This window comes from Marmota monax, unplaced genomic scaffold (genome assembly GCF_021218885.2).
Source record: "Marmota monax isolate L192 unplaced genomic scaffold, Marmota_monax_Labrador192_F-V1.1 WCK01_AAM20220418_F8-fsc00163, whole genome shotgun sequence".
NCBI lineage: Eukaryota > Metazoa > Chordata > Mammalia > Rodentia > Sciuridae > Marmota > Marmota monax.
Window position 1 is genome coordinate 2,112,199 of NW_026693660.1, and position 18,028 is coordinate 2,130,226.

The 18,028-nt window shown below is 40.2% G+C and overlaps 2 protein-coding genes across 25 annotated transcripts in view; one reads left to right on the forward strand and one right to left on the reverse strand.

Annotated features, from left to right (window-relative positions):
- Positions 1-505: 505 nt before the first annotated feature.
- Positions 506-15,351, reverse strand: LOC124103267 (non-histone chromosomal protein HMG-17). 3 transcript variants are annotated; one of them, XM_046459789.2, is made up of 2 exons: positions 15,222-15,335; positions 506-1,073 (listed from the first exon to the last, which is right to left on the reverse strand). In XM_046459789.2, exon 2 carries the CDS (start codon positions 873-875, stop codon positions 603-605), a length of 273 nt encoding a protein of 90 aa, XP_046315745.1. In that variant the 5' UTR covers positions 876-1,073; positions 15,222-15,335; the 3' UTR covers positions 506-602. The 3 variants fall into 3 exon arrangements, 1 of the variants encoding a protein (XP_046315745.1); XR_009228275.1 differs by lacking the exon at positions 506-1,073 and adding an exon at positions 10,718-13,558 and having other exon boundaries at positions 15,222-15,351; XR_009228274.1 differs by lacking the exons at positions 506-1,073; positions 15,222-15,335 and adding exons at positions 10,718-13,558; positions 14,892-15,124.
- Positions 15,228-18,028, forward strand: part of Erc1 (ELKS/RAB6-interacting/CAST family member 1) — a 564,692-nt gene continuing 561,891 nt past the window's right edge. For 7 of the 22 annotated variants that reach the window (XR_009228273.1, XM_058584137.1, XM_058584143.1 and 4 more), the window contains exon 1: positions 15,546-15,780. The gene's annotated coding sequence lies outside the window, so the exon portion shown is untranslated. Of the gene's footprint in view, positions 15,414-15,545; positions 15,781-18,028 lie in introns of those variants that run through there. The other 15 variants (XM_046459779.2, XM_058584141.1, XM_058584144.1 and 12 more) reach the window with 5 other exon arrangements.

The following is an 18,028-nucleotide window of genomic DNA, read 5'->3' on the forward strand; positions in this document are numbered from 1 at the left end:
TTAGCATGTTGTTAACAACTTTTCACAAGCCGACCCTGACTTTCAGGAAATGAAAGGAAAATGGCAAAAATTATTAATCTGAAGATTCACAATCTAGAAAACGAACTGCTGCTCTTCTGAGGGACACTATTCTCAATGACATCACTGGAAAGTCCAGATTTTCCCACACACTGGTAAAACCAATCGTTGGGAATCAGGTCCCAATAGGTCTGAGTTTAGGGGAATTAAGTCTATGCCGATGGCAGAGAGGGACAGGAGGACATACAGATGAGTTTGAGTTTTTCCATACCACAAGGCATTTGTTCCAAGGTGGCTATGTGTGCCAACATCAGGGAATCCCTTCCTCTTGGGAACAAAGAGGAAGTCTCTCAAAACTAGAAGGGAAAGGTGTCTTCCCCCACAGCAATCCAGCTTTGGAGACATTCTACTAGTGACATATGCTCCTTCCCCCGCAAAACAACAATGAAGTGTTCTGTGTGCTAACAACATAGCTTAAAAAAAAAAGTAAAACAAAATTCTGCATTTTTATAAAACTTGATAAAAAATAGTATTTCAAACTGTACAGTCACCAGAAGTACACAGTTATCAAAAACGCACACACTTCACTTGGCATCTCCAGCACCTTCAGCTTTCTGTGCCTGGTCTGTTTTGGCATCTCCATTTTCTGCAGGGTTATTCCCATCCTTGCCAGTGTCAGTTTTTCCCCTTTTCCCTTTGGGTACCTTCTCTCCCTTCTTTGCAGGGGCCTTTTTAGGCTTGGGCTCTGGCTTTGGAGGAGCAGGTTTGGCAGACAACCTTGCAGACCTTCTCTGTGGTTCGTCTTTCACCTTGGCTTTATCTCCTTTAGCATCCCCTTCAGCCTTTCTCTTGGGCATGGTGGCGACTGCAGCGGGACGCAGGTGCTGGACGCCGGGATGCAGCGGCGCGGGGCTTTGGTCGGTCCGGGGATCGTTCTCCTCTCTTCTTCTTCACACTGCTCCATGACCTTGCTTTTAAACAGTTAGGGGCAGGGCTGGGGTTGTGGCTCACATGGCAGAGTGCTTGCCTCGCACATGTGAGGCACTGGGTTCCATCTTCAGCACCACATTAAAAAAAATAAACAAAACAAAGATATTGTGTCCATGTATAACTAAAAAAATATTAAAAAAAAAAAAAACATTTAGGGGCAGGTAGGAAGAAAGCACAGAGAGAGTTGAAACTATGGAAATAATGCACACCAGAAATGATGGTGGGTTGAGTCAGCACAGTAATGACAGAGCTGATGAAAATAGTTAGATTAAAAAAAAAAAAAAAAAGAAAATAGTTAGATTGTGGACCTAATCTGAAGGTAGAGCCAATGGGATTTATTAATAAATTGAATGTGAAGTGTGTGAGAGAGGAATTAAGGAGGACTCCAATATTTGGTCTACAAACTGGAAGGATGAAGCTGCCATCTACTAAGATGAGGGAGATATGGGAACAGCAGGTTTGGCGGTAAAAATCAGAAGTGTGTTTTTTTCTTTCTTTTAAAAATTTATGTAATTTTTAAATTTATATATGATAACAGAATGCATTACAATTCTTATTACATATATAGAGCACAATTTTTCATATCTCTGGTTGTATACATAGTATATTCACACCAATTCGTGTCTTCATACATGTACTTTGGATAGTAATACCATCACATTCCACCATCATTAATTACCCCATGCCCCTGTGTTTTTTAATATAAAATATTTTAGATGTCTATTAGCAGCAACTTGGTGCCTCACCCATGCCCCCTGCCTGTATCACAGTGCACTGTAGATGCCCTGACCTCCAACTGACAGCACCTCTGTTTTTCAAACTAAGGCAAACATGAAAAACAAAACAAAAAGTAGGGAAGGCAGGTAAGAGAGGGAGGCATATGAAAAGAAATCCTCTGCCCTTTCTTGTGTCTGTTTTCTATTTTTTTTTAAAGATATATTCTTACTATATTGCTTGGGCTGGTTTGGAATTCCTGGGCTAAAGTGATCTCCTGTCTCAGCTTCTCGAGTAGTTGGAACAGCAGACCTTGTGCCATGGTGCTGGCTCAGTTGCCTGCCTTTGAATGCCTTTGAGAATGTGATTATTGGTATTACTGAAATTATCTGGGTAGAAGACTGTGCCCATCAGAAAGAGCAGTTCTTGAGGTAGAATATGCTTACTATGGATAGGAGCGGCATTGGATTCAGTGTAACTGCAACAGAATGAGCTAGGAGAGTAGCAGATGAAGTCAGAGTTAGGAAGGCAACTACATCTCATAGAGGACAACCACCAGGGAGAAGTCTGAGGGGATTGAAGACCAGACAACCCAAAGCCCTGGCATTGAAAAAAACCACCTATCTCTAAGGTACCTGCTCTGTAAGGGAAACAAATTGCTTCTATTTAAGCCACTGTCAACCAGGAATTCTACTTGCAGGTGAAAGCATTTCTAACTGAGTCACTGCTCAATCATAGTAGCTAACCTTACCAAGTATTTACTACAAGCTAAGTTAGTGATTACTACTCCAAGCACCTCATATGTATTTTCCCACTCCTTGCAGTAACTTTATGAGTTAGTTACTATTTTACTGTGATCTTTTTTTGGGGGAGGGGAGCAGGTCTCACGATTTTTTCAGACTCCTAGCTTCAGCCTCATGAGCAGCTGAGACTGCCAGCACACCTGGCTTGAGTTAGTTACTATTATTATCTCCATGTTAGGTATGGGAAGTGGGGCATGGAGAAGCATGAACGTAGGCAGTCTCGCTCCAGAGCCCTCACCCATAACTGTTCTGCTATGCTGCTATATTTGGTTATACAATTTGATATAAAACTACAACTATAAAACTTACTGTGGCAAATTCTGTTTCAACTACATAATATAAACATTCATGAGATATCAAAAACTTCAAATACAAAGGATAAAAGATAGTATTGTGTATGGCTATATAATTACCAAAAACCATTATCATATTCTCCTTCCAATTTTGGATTTAAATGTTTTAAGAGATACTTAAAGCAAGTTCCTTTTTCCTCTGTGGTTCTGGGAATGGAACCCAGAACCTCCTGCATGCTAGGCAAGTACTGTACCACTGAGCTGCAACCTTAGTCCCTAATGCAAGTTTTTGCTATTGTCCTATTATGCAAATAAAATAAAGGACTGTCCAAAACTATTCCTTCACCTATAAGTTCAAAACCAGAAGTGACAAGAAGTAGATGATGTCAAATGGAATCTGGGTATAGGAGGAAAGTACATGGGAATAGAACGTTGATCTCATTTGCCCTACAGCTCCTGATAAGTTTCTCTGCTTCTTTCCCCTGGAGCCTGAGACTGGAGATTGAACCTGGGGTCTCACACATGTTAGGCAAGTGTTCTACCACTGAGCTACATCTTAGGCCCCAGCTCCTACTAACAGCAAAAATTCTCTGAATAATTGCTAATATTCACAATCTATATTTCTATCCAACCCATTCTCTCTTAAACCAATCAAACTTTCAACTCAATCACACCAACAACTGCTCTTGTCATCCCCATTGATGTTTACATTACTAAATCCAATGTAAATTCTTAGTTCTCATCTTACCGGCTTATCAGTAGCATATGGCATAAATAGTCCTCAGTCCCTGTTGCTGGTTCTTATTTATCTTACCATTCTCTAAATATTGGATGTTTCAGTGCTTGGACACCTTTATCAGAAGAGATAGGGTATGTTCAGTGTGGTATGGTTGTGGACTTCTTTATCTACATCTTTGGTGTTCTCAATCTTTCCCAAAGGTTTGCCTGCTGTGGCAGATGAAACGCAGCCTCACATCCTTGGACATACTTCCCATTGAGAAGTGGGAATCTATGCTTTCTCTGTGATAGCTCTAACAGCAGGAAAAAACAAAAACAAAAAAACTAAATCTGTTTCTGGGGTTGGGGATGTAGTTTAGTGGTAGAGTCCTTGTAAAAAGAAAGGATACCAGAGTGTGCTTTCTCTGTCTCTTTATGCACAGAGAAAAAGTCATGGGGGGCATAATGGAAGGCAGCCATTCTAGGCCAAGAAATGAGGCCTCATCAGAAACCCAAATTTCCTAGCACTTTGATGGTGGACTTCCAGCCTCTAGAACTGTGAGAAATACATTCCATTGTTTAAGCCATCCAGTCTGTGGTATTTTTTTATGGTAGCCCTTGCAGAATAACGCAGTAACGTTAATTAGTAGCTGGTCATCCTTCCTGTTTTCTTTTTAAGGAAACTAAGCATATATTTCCTTCTTGTCTTACACTAAGGTAGCACACAACAATATAACTTATAAATCACTCTATCAGTCTTTAAAGATCTTCTTCTTTCTTTTTCACAACTGCTTTTCCCAATTATGTATATATACCATAGTTTATCCAACTGTGTTTTCAGTATTTTGCTTCTATAAATAATGCCTCAATGAATAACCTGTGTATGTGTTGTTAAATGTTTGTGGAGGTATCTATTTATGGTAAATCTGTTGACCAGTTTTGGATCATAAATATCCCCCCAAAGCCCATGTGTTAAAGGGTTGGTTAATATGGTGCTATTAGGAGGTGGCGAAACATTTAAGAGGTGGTGCCTAGTGGGAGGTTTTTAGGTTACTCAGGGCATGCCCCCAAAGGGGATTGTGGGGCTCCAGATCCTTCCCCTTTCTTTTTTGCTTCCTGGCCATGAGGTGTTCCCACCTTTTCCATCTGGCATCCCCACCAGAGGCCTATAAACGTGAGTGTACCCAGAGACTGGAACCTCTAAAACCTGAGCCAAAATAAACCTTCTGTGTTTATAAGTTAATATCTCAGATATTTTATTATATTGACAGAAAGCTAACTAACACATCCTAGAAATGAGAGAGCACTGAGTCCAAGGGCACTCATACATACGTAGTTTTGTTAGATGATGCCTAATAAGTCTTCAGAATAAGACTTATTATTGTACTGTTTTATATTTTCACCAGCAAAGTGTGAGATTGCCTGTTTCTTGTATTTCTAATACTATGTTATAAAGGTTTTGAATTTTTAAAAAATACCTTTATTTATTTATATTTATGTGGTGCTGAGGATTGAACCCAGGGCCTCACATGTGCTAGGTGAGTGTTCTACCGCTGAGCTCCCCAGCCCAAGGTTATGAATTTTTCCCAATCTGATATTTCAGTGTAATTTTCAATTTGCATTTCATTTATCTGAAGTTGAGTATCTCATCATAGGTTTATGGCTCATTTATATATTTTTCTTCAGGTATCATTTTAAAATTACATTTTCTAAATAGCATGTAGCATTGGCACCTAGCACGGTGTGCATGCCTGTAATCCCAGTGGCTTGTTCAAAGCCAGCTTCAGCAATTTAGCGAGGCCCTAAGCAAGTCACTGAGACTCTATCTCTAAATAAAATACAAAATAGGGCTGGGGATGTAGCCCAGTGGTTGAATGCCCCTGAGTTCAATCCCTGGTACCCACTCCCATAACAAAAAAGTAGTATTGGCTTGCTTTTTGTGTATTTCTTTTGTATCTAGATGCTTTACTAAATTCTTTAATGTTTAGATTCTCCCATATAGAAAACCTTAAAGGTAACAATCATATCATTTGTGAATTAGTAATTTCTTTTTTTCATTCCTTCTTTCCTTCCTCCCTCCGTCCATTTTTCTCTCTGCCCCGTCTCCTGCCTCCTCTTTCTCTCTTTTCAGTGCTGCAAATTAAATGCAGGGCTTCACACATGCTAGGCAATTGCCTTACCCCTGAACTACCTGTCCAGTACCAGGGCTTGAACCCACGGGTGCTTAACTGCCAAGCCATATCTCCCAAGTTGCTCAGAGGCTTGCAAAGTTGCTGAGACTGGGTTTGAATTTGTGATCCTCCTGCCTCAGCCTCTCAAGTCGCTGGGATTACAAGCGTGGCCCAGCCCAGCCCCGATTTTAAAAGGAGTACATTTAAAATTTTTTATTGCTGTTATAGGATTTTTTAAAAATTTGGTACTGGGGATTGAACTCAGGGGCACTCAACTATTAAGCCACATCCCCAACCTTATTTTATATTTTATTTAGAGATAGTCTCAGTGACTTGCTTAGTGCCTTGCTTTTTGCTAAGGCTGACTTTGAACTTGCAATTCTCCTGCCTCAGTCTCCCAAGCCGCTTGTATTTTATTTAGAGACAGGGTCTCACTGAGATGCTTAGTGCCTTGCCCTTACTGAGGTTGGCTTTGAACTTGTGATCCTCTGGTCTCAGCCTCCTGAACTGCTGGGATTGAAGGAGTGTGCCACCATGTCCAGGAGGATTTCTGTTAATAGTTTTTTTTTTTTTTTTTTTAAGGAAAATTTCCTTTTTGGTAAGTTTTTATGATAAACTGGCATTGAATTTTTTTTTTTTTAAAGACAGAGAGATGAGAATTTTTAAAATATTTATTTATTTATTTATTTTAGTTTTCGGCGGACACAACATCTTTGTTTGTATGTGGTGCTGAGGATCGAACCCGGGCCGCAGGCACACCAGGCGAGCGCGCTACCGCTTGAGCCACATCCCCAGCCCCTGGCATTGAATTTTATCAAATATTTTATCTACTGATATGATTGAATTTTTAAAATGTTATGGTGAATTGCAGTAACTTTTTTTTTTTAATATTTATTTTTTAGTTTTTGGCGGACACAACATCTTTGTTTGTGTGTGGTGCTGAGGATCGAACCTGGGCCGCACGCATGCCAGGCGAGCGCACTACCGCTTGAGCCACATCCCCAGCCCATGAATTGCACTAACTGATTTTCAAATATTGTCAATTTGTAAACCTGGGTAAACTCCACTTGGCTATAATACACTACCCTTTTAAGTATGCTGTTGAATTTGCTTTGCAATTTATATTTTTGCATCTTTCTTTGTAAGTATAATTGTTCTACAATTTAATGTTCTTTTACTATCCTTGTCTGGCTTTGGTATCAATATTTTATATACTTAACTGAATGAGCTAGAGTAGAACCATTCTCTTTCACATCTTTTTTGTTTTGAAATACTCCTGCCTTAGCCTCTTTAGCTGCTGGGGTTATAAGTGTGTACCACCTTGCCTGGCTTCCTTGAATATTCTGTATAACTAATTTATCAAATAATCTAAGCCTTTTAAAAAAAATATGAGAATTTATTTTACCAGATTGGACTCAAACTCTGAATCTTCCTCCCTTAGCCTCCCAAGTAGCTGGAACTACAAATGTATGCTACCAAACCCAGTATAATTTTTTAAGAAATTCAATAGCATTTACTATTATTTAAATTTGTTCTAGAACATTCAGAATTTCTATTTCTTCTTAAATAACAAACACTGTGTATTTGGATTTACCTGCATGTTCACCAATTTTTTTGATCACCATCTTCCTGTGTTTCACATCTTTTTATAGGGTTATTTTTCTTCTGAAGTATAATTTAGATTCTTCTTTGATGAAGATAAATTGCTAGTAAAACTGTTTTTATATACCTGAAAGTATCTTTATTTTTCCCTTCATCTTATAAAATGTTTCATTGGGTACACAATTCTAAGATAACAGTTTCTTTTCTTTCAGCACCTCAAGATTTTTTTCCACCTTCTGTAACTTCTTGTTTGTTTATACATTCTGCTGTTATTCTAATTGATGTTCCTTTGTCAGGAGGCTGAACTTTATTTGATCGATGTTATGGGTTGAATTATGTCCTTCAAAAAAAATATGTTGAGATTGTGACCCACAGTACCTCAGAAGTTGACCTTATTTTGAAATAGAGATGGTACTTACCTGATGATGGTTTGACTTATGAATTTTTGACTGAAGATAGTGCAAAAATGACATGGATTTTGCATACTTTGAATTTTGAAATTTGATCTTTCATCTGGGCTAGTAATATGAGGTATGAATACTCTGGTGACACTGAGCAGCAATAGCAAGCTACAGCTGTGTCAGCCATGCAATCATGAGCGGAAATAATTGATAACACAATGTACTGTTGCTATGATGGTTGGTGGACTAGGTGTATTAAATGCATTATGGATTCAAAATATTTTCAATTTATGATGGGTTTACAGGGTTGCTAACCACATCATAAATGAGGAGCATCTATAGTGTCATTGCAGACATAATTAGTTAAGATGAGAAGACACTGGAGGAGAGTGGGTTCTTAATACCAAATAACTTGTGTGGCTTATAAGAACTGGAAAGCCAAGCATAGTGGCATGTGCCTATAGTCACCTGGAAGGCTGAAACAGGAGAATCACTTGAATAAAGGAGTTAGAGGACAGCTTGGGCAATATAGAGAAATCCATCTCAAAACAAAACAACCATAAACAAAACAAGTAAAAACAGGAGAAAAGACATAGGGAGAGTTCCATGTGATGATGGAGGCAGAGACTGAAGTGCTGCAACTTTGCAATTCTTTGTAAAGAATTCCAGCAAATCACCAGAAGCCAGGAAGAGGCAAGAAAGGAATGTCCTTACAGGTTTCAAAGGGGGCATTATCCTGCTGACACCTTGATTCTGAACTTGTAGCCTCCAGAACTTTTTTTTTTTGCCGCTAGAGATCAAATCCAGGACCTTATATATGTGCATGCTAAGCACATGTGTAGTGGTGTAGTTCCACCACTGAGCTACACTCCCTGTGAGACAAAAATTTCAATTGTCCAAACCATTCTGTTTGTGGCATTTTGTTATAGGCAGTCCTAGGAAACTAATACAACTGATTTTAAGATGTGGTCTTTGTCTTCTACGATCTAAATTTTACTACAATATTTCTAGTTAGGACATTTTTTCATTTATCCTGATTAGTATTCTTAGGGATTCCTGATTTATAGATTAATGTCTTTTATCAGTTTGGAAAGAACTCGTGATCACTTTGAAAATAAACTGACCTCATTCTTGGATTTCTAAATAGATTTAAACTAGGAAACTGCTTTTTAATCTGTCATATTTTATCTTCATTTTTTATGTGCTGCATTATACATACTTTCTTTTGTTGGATCTTCCATTTCACTTGTTCTTCAGATGTATTGAATGTATCAATGAAGTTTTGAAATTTCAGTGAATTTTTTTTTTTTTTAAGTTGTGGCACAGGTTTCCTCTCAATAGTCATTTTCTACATACTTCAGTAATAGACCTTGCCCTACCACCCCCTATGGAAGATTGAACCCAGTGGTGCTCTACTACTGAGCTAGATCCCCAACCCTTTATATTTTACATTTTTGAGCCAGGTGGTGGTATACACATGTAATACCAGCACTTTAAGAGGCTGAGACACACGCGGGAGGTCATCCTGGGCAACTTAGTGAGACTCTGGGGACGTAACTCAGCAGTTGAGTCAATACCATTAATTTTTGTTGTTTTTTTGGGAGGGGTGGTACTGGGGATTGAACTCAGGGGCACTGAACCACATCTCAGTCCTATTTTGTATTTTATTTAGAGACAGGGTCTCAGTGAGTTGCTTAGCACCTCCCTGTTGCTGAGGCTGGTTTTGAACTGCTTCCAGAGACCCAGGGATTACAGGTGTGAGCCACCTGTTTGTTTTTTTTTTTTTTGGTATTTTGAGCTGGCCTTAAATTTACCTCCTGTCTTAGCCTCTTAAGTAGCTAGGATCAAAGGTGTGTGCTATGGCACCTGGCTAGTAACAGATATTCTTTTTTTTTAAATATATTTTTTTAGTTGTTGATAGACCTTTATTTATTTATTTATATGTGGTGCTGAGAATTGAACCCAGTGCTTCACACATGCTAGGAAGTGTTCTACTGCTGAGCCCCACCCCAGTCCCAGATATTCTTTTGTTAAAAATATATATCTTTCGTTTTAATCTAAGGGTGCTTAACCACTAAACCGTATCTCCAGCCCTTTTTATTTTTTATTTTGAGACAGGGTCTTGCTAGGTTTCTTAGAGTCTGGCTAAATTGCTGAGGCTGGCCTCAAGCCTGCCATCCTCCTGCCTCAGCCTCCCTAGCCGCTGGGATTACAGGTGTGCGCCACCACGCCTGGATTTTTATATACCTTGATTCAAATTTATTCCATTATTAAACATTTGCATTAGTATTCTGTATTTAATTCAAAACATTAACAGAATAAACCATATGTCAATTTGAAAAAGGGGAATGTAAAATATTTTTATAGTGTTTTCTTAATGATTTAAAGAAAACCTAAACTAGAAATATAAGGGAGGGCTGGGGATGTGGCTCAAGCGGTAACACGCTCGCCTGGCATGTGTGCTGCCCGGGTTCGATCCTCAGCACCATATACAAACAAAGATGTTGTGTCCGCCAAAAACTAAAACATAAATATTAAAAAAATTTTCTCTCTCTCTCTTAAAAAAAAGAAATATAAGGGGATTATTAATATTATTATTTTTATTAGAGCTTTATAGTTATGCATAGTAATTGGGTTCATCCTGACAAATTCATACATGTATGGAATTCAATTCCAGTCCGCGATTATCGCCTTTTCCCTCCTGTCCTCCTTCCCATCTCCCATTCTCCTTCTTCTACTTTACTAGACTTCCTTTCACTCATCTATACATTTAAGTGATGGGTTCTTTTTACTTATGCATAAAGGTGAAATTTCCTGTGGTATATCATACATACACATGATTTTTAAATAATTCATTCTGCATTGCCTCCCCTTATCCATCCTTCCACTCCACCTCTCAATCTCTCTTCTAAATTACTGATCTTCCCTTTATCTTCATGTTGTACTATCCTTCCCTCCTTCTTTCCTTTATTTTACTCTAGCTTCCACATGAGAGAAAACATTTAACCTTTGAGTTTCTGAGTTTGGTTTATTTCACTTGGCATGATATTCTCCATTTCCATCCATTTACTGGCAAACATCATAATTTCATTCTCTTTTATGACTGAGCAGAACTCCATTGTTGATTCCATAATTTAGCTATTGTTAATTATGCTGCTATAAACATTGAAGTGGCCGTATCACTACTGATGCCAACTTTAGATCTTCTGGGAAAATACAAGGAGTGGGACAGCTGGATCACATGGTAGGTAGTTCCATTCCTAGTTTTTTGAGGAATCACCATACTGCGTTCCAGAGTGGTTTTATAAGTCTGTAGTCCTACCAATAATGTTTAAGTGTTTCTTTTCCCCACCAACCTCACCAAAGTTTATAATTGTTTGTATTTTGGATCAATATCATTCTGACTGGAGTAAGTTGAAATCTTAGTGTAGTTTTGATTTGCATCTCTCTGACTGCTAGAGATGTTGGAAGATTTTTTCATGTATTTGTTGGCCATTTGTGTTTCTTCTTTTGAGAAGTTTGTTGAGTTCTTTTGCTCTCTTATTGATTGGGTTATCTTTTGAGTTCTTTATATATTCTGAATATTAATCCCCTAATAAAGGAGTAGATAGCTGGTCATGATTTTCTCCATCTATAGGCTCTCTCTTCATGTTCATTTCCTTTGCTGGGTAGCTTTTAATTTGATGGTATCCCATTTCTTGATCCTTGGTTTTTAGTAATATTCTTTTTTTTTTTTTTTTTGGTGCCAGGAGTTGAAGCCCACGAGCGCTTAACCACTGAGCCACATCCCCAGCCTGTTTTATATTTTGTTTAGAGAAAGGGTCTTTCTGGGTTGCTCAGGCCCTCACTAAATTGCTGAGGCTGGCTTTGAGTTCATGATCCTCCTTCCCCAGCCTCCCAAACTGCTGGGATTACAGGCATGTGCCACTACGCCAGTAGTAATAGATATTCTTAATTTTAACTTGGGTACATGACAATCCAGAATGGAGGCTGTATTTCTTATCTGCCTTCAGACAAAGAATGACAATGTACTAAATTTTCTTTTTTTGTATACACTAAGATTTTACCCTGAGATACATGGATTAGTGAAGTGCACAATTTTTGTTGAGTTTTCTTAAAGGTAAGGCCAAGTCATTTTTCTTCCCCTTTTTCTTCTCTCCCTCTACTCTGTGGAATGAGTGGGCAGAGTATACTTCCTTATACCACTATGTTGGACCTAACTATATGACTTGCTTTGTTAATGTGAGCACACAGAACTTCTATTCACATCAGTTTCTGTAGTTTAGTAGTTCTGTAGTGTGCTTATCTTTCATCATCAGGAAAATACCACTCCTTTACTCTGGTCCTTGAATGAGAGACATGTGGAAGTGACTTGAATTTGACTTGTATCTAGAGTGCTGCCAGGGCAGTCAACTCTTGCCCCTGCCACTCCCAACAGTTACAAATTCCCAATCTAGTGAGGAAAAAAATTGTTGTTTATAGGCCACTAAGACTTTAAGGGCAATGCCCTCATTTTCTTGCAAGCCAGCAATGAATGAAAAGCTAGGGGTTCTTTTTCATAAATCATGAGGGATTTAGTTTCTACTGTATATTTATTATAAATAATGCTGCTGTAATATTCACATACAAACTTTTGTGTGGACATGTTTTCCATTTTCTTGGCTATATACTTAGAAGTGGAATTGATGGGTCATAGGGAAACTTTAACTTTTCAAAGGACTGGCAGATGATTTTACAAAATGGCTACATCATTTTACATTGCCTGTAGCAATATATGAGGGCTCCAATTCTTCACACTCTAACCAACATTTCTTTTTAATTTTAGCCTTCTTAATGGGTTTAATATGGTATCTTGTTTCAGTTTTGATTTGCATTTTCCTAATGACTATGTTGAGGAACTTTTCACATCCTTATTAACAATTTGAATATATTTGGAGAAATCTCTCTCTCTCTCTTATCATACTGGGGCTTGAAACCAGGAGTACTCTACCACTGAGGTATATCCCCAGTCCTTTTTATTTTATTTTGAGACAGGGTCTCTATACACATTGCCTAGGTTGGCCTTGAACTTGTAACCTTCTTGCCTCTGGCTCCAGAATCACCAGGATTAAAGGCAAGTGCCACTGCATCCAGTATTCCTTATTTTTAAAATGGATTAGTCTTTTTATTGTTTTTTTTTTTTTTTTTTCTGGTACTGGGGATTGAACTCAGGGGTACTCAACTACTTTGTCACATCCCCAGCCCTATTTTGTATTTTATTTTAAGAACGAGTCTCACTGAGTTGCTTAGCACCTTGCTTTTGCTGAGGCTGGCTTTGAATTCATGATCCTCCTGTCTCAGCCTCCCAAACTGCTGGGATTACAGGTGTCTGCCTCCAGGCCTGGGTATCTTTTTATAGTTTAATTTTGATTTGTACTTTGTAGGGAGAATAGCAGATACATTACTTGCAAAACTTTTCCCCATTCTGTGTTGTCTTTTAACTTTCTTCCCGGTATTTATATTGGTCTGTTTGGGGCTGTCACATCAAAATACCAGATTGGGTATGACTTCATCGGAGAGTAAAATTTCAACATGAGTTTTGAGGGAAACCAATTCAATCCATAATGCTATGCTTCCATATCCTCAAAATTCATGTCTTTCTCACATGAAAATTTTATTTACCCTATATCAACCGCCTCAAAAGTTGAGCATTTCAGTTGCTGAACTGTAAGTCCAAAGTCTTATTTACATACAGATGAAGTTGGATGTGTGGCAGCACATGCCTGTATTTCAGCACTTAGGAATCTGAAGCAGGAGGATCCCTGGTTCTCAGGAGTTCCAGACCAGCCTGGGCAACATAAGGATCCCATCTTAAAAAAACAAAGCAAAACAAAGCAGAAAAATACAGATGATGCATCCTTAATCTGGAAATCTGAAAGGCTTCAAAATCCAAAAATTTTCGAATGCTGACATGATACTGCAAGTGGAAAATCCCAAGAAACTCCGTTTTTACATTTATTAAAATATTATATAAAATTACCTTCAGGATGTGTATCATGTGTATATGAAACATAAATGAACTTCATTTAGACTTGGGTCCCCTCCCTAAAATAGCTCATTATATAAATGCAAGTATTCAAAAAAACAAATCCCAATCTGAAACACTTATAGTTGTGGCATTTCAGATAAAGAATACTCAGTATGTATTAGCTAAATCAGGTATGGGTGCGCCCAAATGCTGCAGACCCTTCTTGAGTCATCCTGAGGCAAAATTCTTTTCCAGCTGTGAATCAGACAAGTTAATAAGTGTTTCCAGAATACAATGGTGGGGCACCCATAGGTCAGATAGTGCCATTACCAAAGATAAACTGGAAAAAAGAAAGGGGGACAGATCCAACCAAGTCCAAACTTCTGGTAAGGGAAATTTGGTTAGACTTTGAGGCTGAGATGAGAAAGTTCTTGAAAGTGGTTAAAGAATAGAGGGAAAAAAAAGCTTTTTTTTTTTTTTTTATCCAGTACCTGGATATCTAGGAAATGAATTAGTTTAGGATGCCTGTCTTATGGCAGCTATTACAGTCACCTTGTCAAGCAGCACCTCCTCTAACAATTGGTAGTCATATGTTGGAAGTACTGAAAGGGGAGACTTCAGGTCCCCAAGAGCTGCAGTGATTCAAGTGTATCCTGGGAGGGAAAAAAAATAAGAGAACCTGGGCGGGATCAAACAGTAGAATTAGGTGAATGAATGTGAAGACTAAAGACAGACGGGGAAAAGGTTAATGAGATTGTGAGGGAGTGTAAACTAGTTAATTATGGTGGTGGGAGGTGTGAATGAAATGACTCTGAATTCCACTCATCTCAAAGGCATTTTAAGTTATCTTAATAAACACGGAGAGGCAGGGAATAAATATAACTCACGTCACTCTGTCGGTTTATAGATAGTTTATCTACATTAAATTAATGGCTGCTGTAAACCTCTTAGCATGGCTCTGACAAAACGAAAATAGACTGCAATTCAGCGTGAGAAAATTAAGTTGCATCAAACTGGGGACCGGTTGCCCGGTAGATCCGCCTTTGGTGTTGTAAGGGCTAAATTAAACAGGTAACGTAGTCCGGCACTTGGCACAGCGCAGGGACTGCATGCGGACATTAATTTCCGCTCACGCTCTCCTGTGCTGGAATAATCTCCAAAGGAAAACGACCTACAGTGGCGAGGGACTTCGGCGATGCCGGCGTGGACAGCCCCGGTGTTTCTTAGCAGCGCACTGCCTCTCCGCGGCACAAAAGCTAAGGGCGAGGAGAAAATCGAACGTCCCTTGGACAAAGGCTGCCCACTGCAGCCGTGACTCTACAGACAACCCCCAAGTACTCCCTACGGTGGTGGCGGTGGCCGGATTCCTGTAACGGGCCGCGAAGGAGGGGGTGGGGCGACTGTAAGGTTTGGGAAAGAGGCGAGTCGCTCTTTAGGCTTCCAGCAGTCCACTTCCTACGGCAAGCAGAAGGAGACAAACGCCGCCTCGACTCGCTCCCACCTACCGCCTCTTGCCAGAGCTGCCCTGGCGCTCCCCTCCAGTGGCCGCAGGGCCGTGTGTACACTCCGCGTCTTCGACTTGGCTTCAGCGCCGAATTACCACTGTAGCTCCGAGTCACTCTTCTTGCTAGACCCTGTGTCGACGCGCCCCGGTAGGCGCCCAGATGCTGCGAACCCCGCGTTACGTTCCCAGGAGGGTGAGGGAAAACAGGGCGGGGAGCCAGGGAAGGAGCACGCGCGTCGCGCGGCCGGGCCTAGGGGCGGGTCTAGGTGTCTCGCGCAGGGGGCGGGGCGCGGTGACGTCGCGGGTGCCCGGGCCGCGCCGTGGCTGTGGCGGCGGCGGCGGCTGTGGTAGTGACTGCGGCGGGGGCGCTTGGGCGGCAGTGGCAGCAACAGCCCCGAGGAGGGTGAGACGGCCGCGGTGGCGGCAGCTCGGAAGTCGGGCGGGACCTCGCGCTTCCCGCCTGTCGCTGGCGCTGAGGCTTCTGCTTCCCCTACTGGGTTTCTCGCCCCCGGCCCTGGCTGGGCAGGGCAGAGCGCCCCCGGGGAGGGGCGGAGCTGTAGGTGAGGCTTCGGGACCCCCTCCCCCTCCACTGCTGGCTGGGGGGGGGGGATGGTGAAGTACGGGAGGGCGGATCCCACCCCAACCCACCCTAGCCCACCGGCGGGCTCCACCCAGCCGAGCTTCGTGATTGGGCGGGAGCTGAGGCGGTGGCGGTGGGGACCTCGGGCTAGGTGGGAGGTGGGGGCTCTGGGCTCTGGGAGAACCGGGGTCGCAGAGGTATGAGGTGTGATGTTCCTCGCGAGGTAGGGGGGAAAGAGCCCTGTGGTTGGGGTGCGGTCAGGGTGGATCTGTGGGTTTAGATGGTTGATGTAAAATATTGAAGATGATTTTTTTTGGGGGGGGGGTGGTGAGGTAGAAGATGAAAGGTTTTATTTCAAAAAGGAGATGAGCTTTGGATGTTGCCTTGGAGTTAGTCGGAGAAGCTTTGCACTAAATCTCACATTTCTACTTTAGCGTCTTGATTGTTTCATTTTCTTTTCCTGACGGGGTGGGTTGGGGGTCGGGTAGTGAAGAGAATTCCCTTTGGATTGGGTAAATTGTGAGCGTGGATGGATCTGAAGTTTCACACCCTAGAAGAGGGGAGATCTTGGGTTTAAATAACTTCATTCTGGCACCAACCTTTAGGAAATTGGTCTCATTTACTCATAATTCCTTAAAGGTGTTGTCTTCCAGTTTTCTTTCCTCTGTGCCTAAAAGATCTCTTTATACCACTTAAAATATTTTTTTTCAAAGTCTTTATTCTGGCCCCTTGAGAGGAGGCCTGAGACTCAGATGATTGCTTTGAAAGACATCTTTCCAAGTAGTAGTTGCAGGTGGTTGTTGTTGACAGCTTTGAGTGGGTAAAATGAACAATTTGAACAGGTTTTTTTTTTTTTTTTTAAGGTAATTGTATGAAAAACGCTTAAACGTTTCAAAGCACAGCTGTTTTTTACAGCTTGTTTTTCAGTAGTCCTGGACATTTAGAAATTTTGTGTTCAGCACTGAATTCTTGGTGATTGTTTTTATTTCTCAATTGTAGATGTATTTAAGTATTTATTAAACACTTTAAAAATGAAATGGATTTTTTTTTAAAGGTAGGTCACAATTTCTGAGATATGTTCTTAAGGTTAGGTGCTTTGAAATGCTCTAACAACATTTTGGGAGCATGTGTCTCACGTTATTGGAGATGTTACTGAATGAACAGTGTTGAGTGTTGTTCACATTGATGTTCCACAACTTAGGACAGTAAACGTGAATCTTTTCTGGATGCCTGCTTTCTGTTAAATTACAGTATTCTTACTTATCAGTTAAGCTATTTAAGCTATTTCTTTTTCAGAAAACAGGTCTTTTGATAGACATGAATTATGTAATGGATGTTAGTAGGCATGACTCTCAATAATTCATTTATGGAGGAAGAGAAACCGTCATGAGACGGAATTTAAGCAGTGACTTTCCCAAGGCTTACCCAATTTATTTGGGAAAATAGCCAGGGAAGTGCTTTCCTGGAACCCAAGAGAGAAATATACAGATTAGTTACAGTAGTTGCAGATCGTTGCTTTTTTAAAATGCCTACTTACTGAGCAGACAATTTTCCTCTAGCAAATACTTCTGCTTAAAGAGATTTAGAGGAAACAGTATATAATAAATCTATTGAGAATGTGTGTTTCAGTTTGTGATTGTAAATTAAATATTAAGCAAGTGTTCGGACAGATTGAATTATACGTTGGTATAGTGACTGATTTTGATTTTAGATGAATTGGAAGAAGAACTTAAAATCCACATATTTCATTTTGGCTTTTAGATTATACATTGACCTAATTGGGACAAATGTGAACTAAGATATTGGCTAAGCTTGTGTGTATATACTTCTAAAGTGACTTTTGCATTGTTGGATGTGAGGTGTGATTATTCACTTTGTAAGGATGAAATCATGTAATTTGGGGGAAAGTCCAATTTAGAAGCAATGTAGTAATAAGAATTTCTTATACCTGAGGAAAAAAAAAACCTACAATTTTTTTTGGAAGGGAGCTACTGGGAATTGAATCCAGGGGCACCTTACCACTGAACTATGTCCCCCACCCATTTTAAAATTTTTATTTTGAGACAAGGTCTGACTAAGTTGTGTAGGCTGGACTTGAACTTGTAGTCTTCCTGCCTTAGCCTTCGAAGTTGTGGGGGTTACAGGTGTGCATTACTGTGCCTTCTACGTTTTGTTATTTAAGAAATATTGCTTACTAGTCATTCCTTGTGATTCCTCATTGAATCTGA

What these genes read in the sequence shown, in the direction of transcription:
- LOC124103267 (XM_046459789.2), bottom strand. Translation starts at nt 875, where the DNA reads ATGCCCAAGAGAAAGGCTGAAGGGGATGCTAAAGGAGATAAAGCCAAG.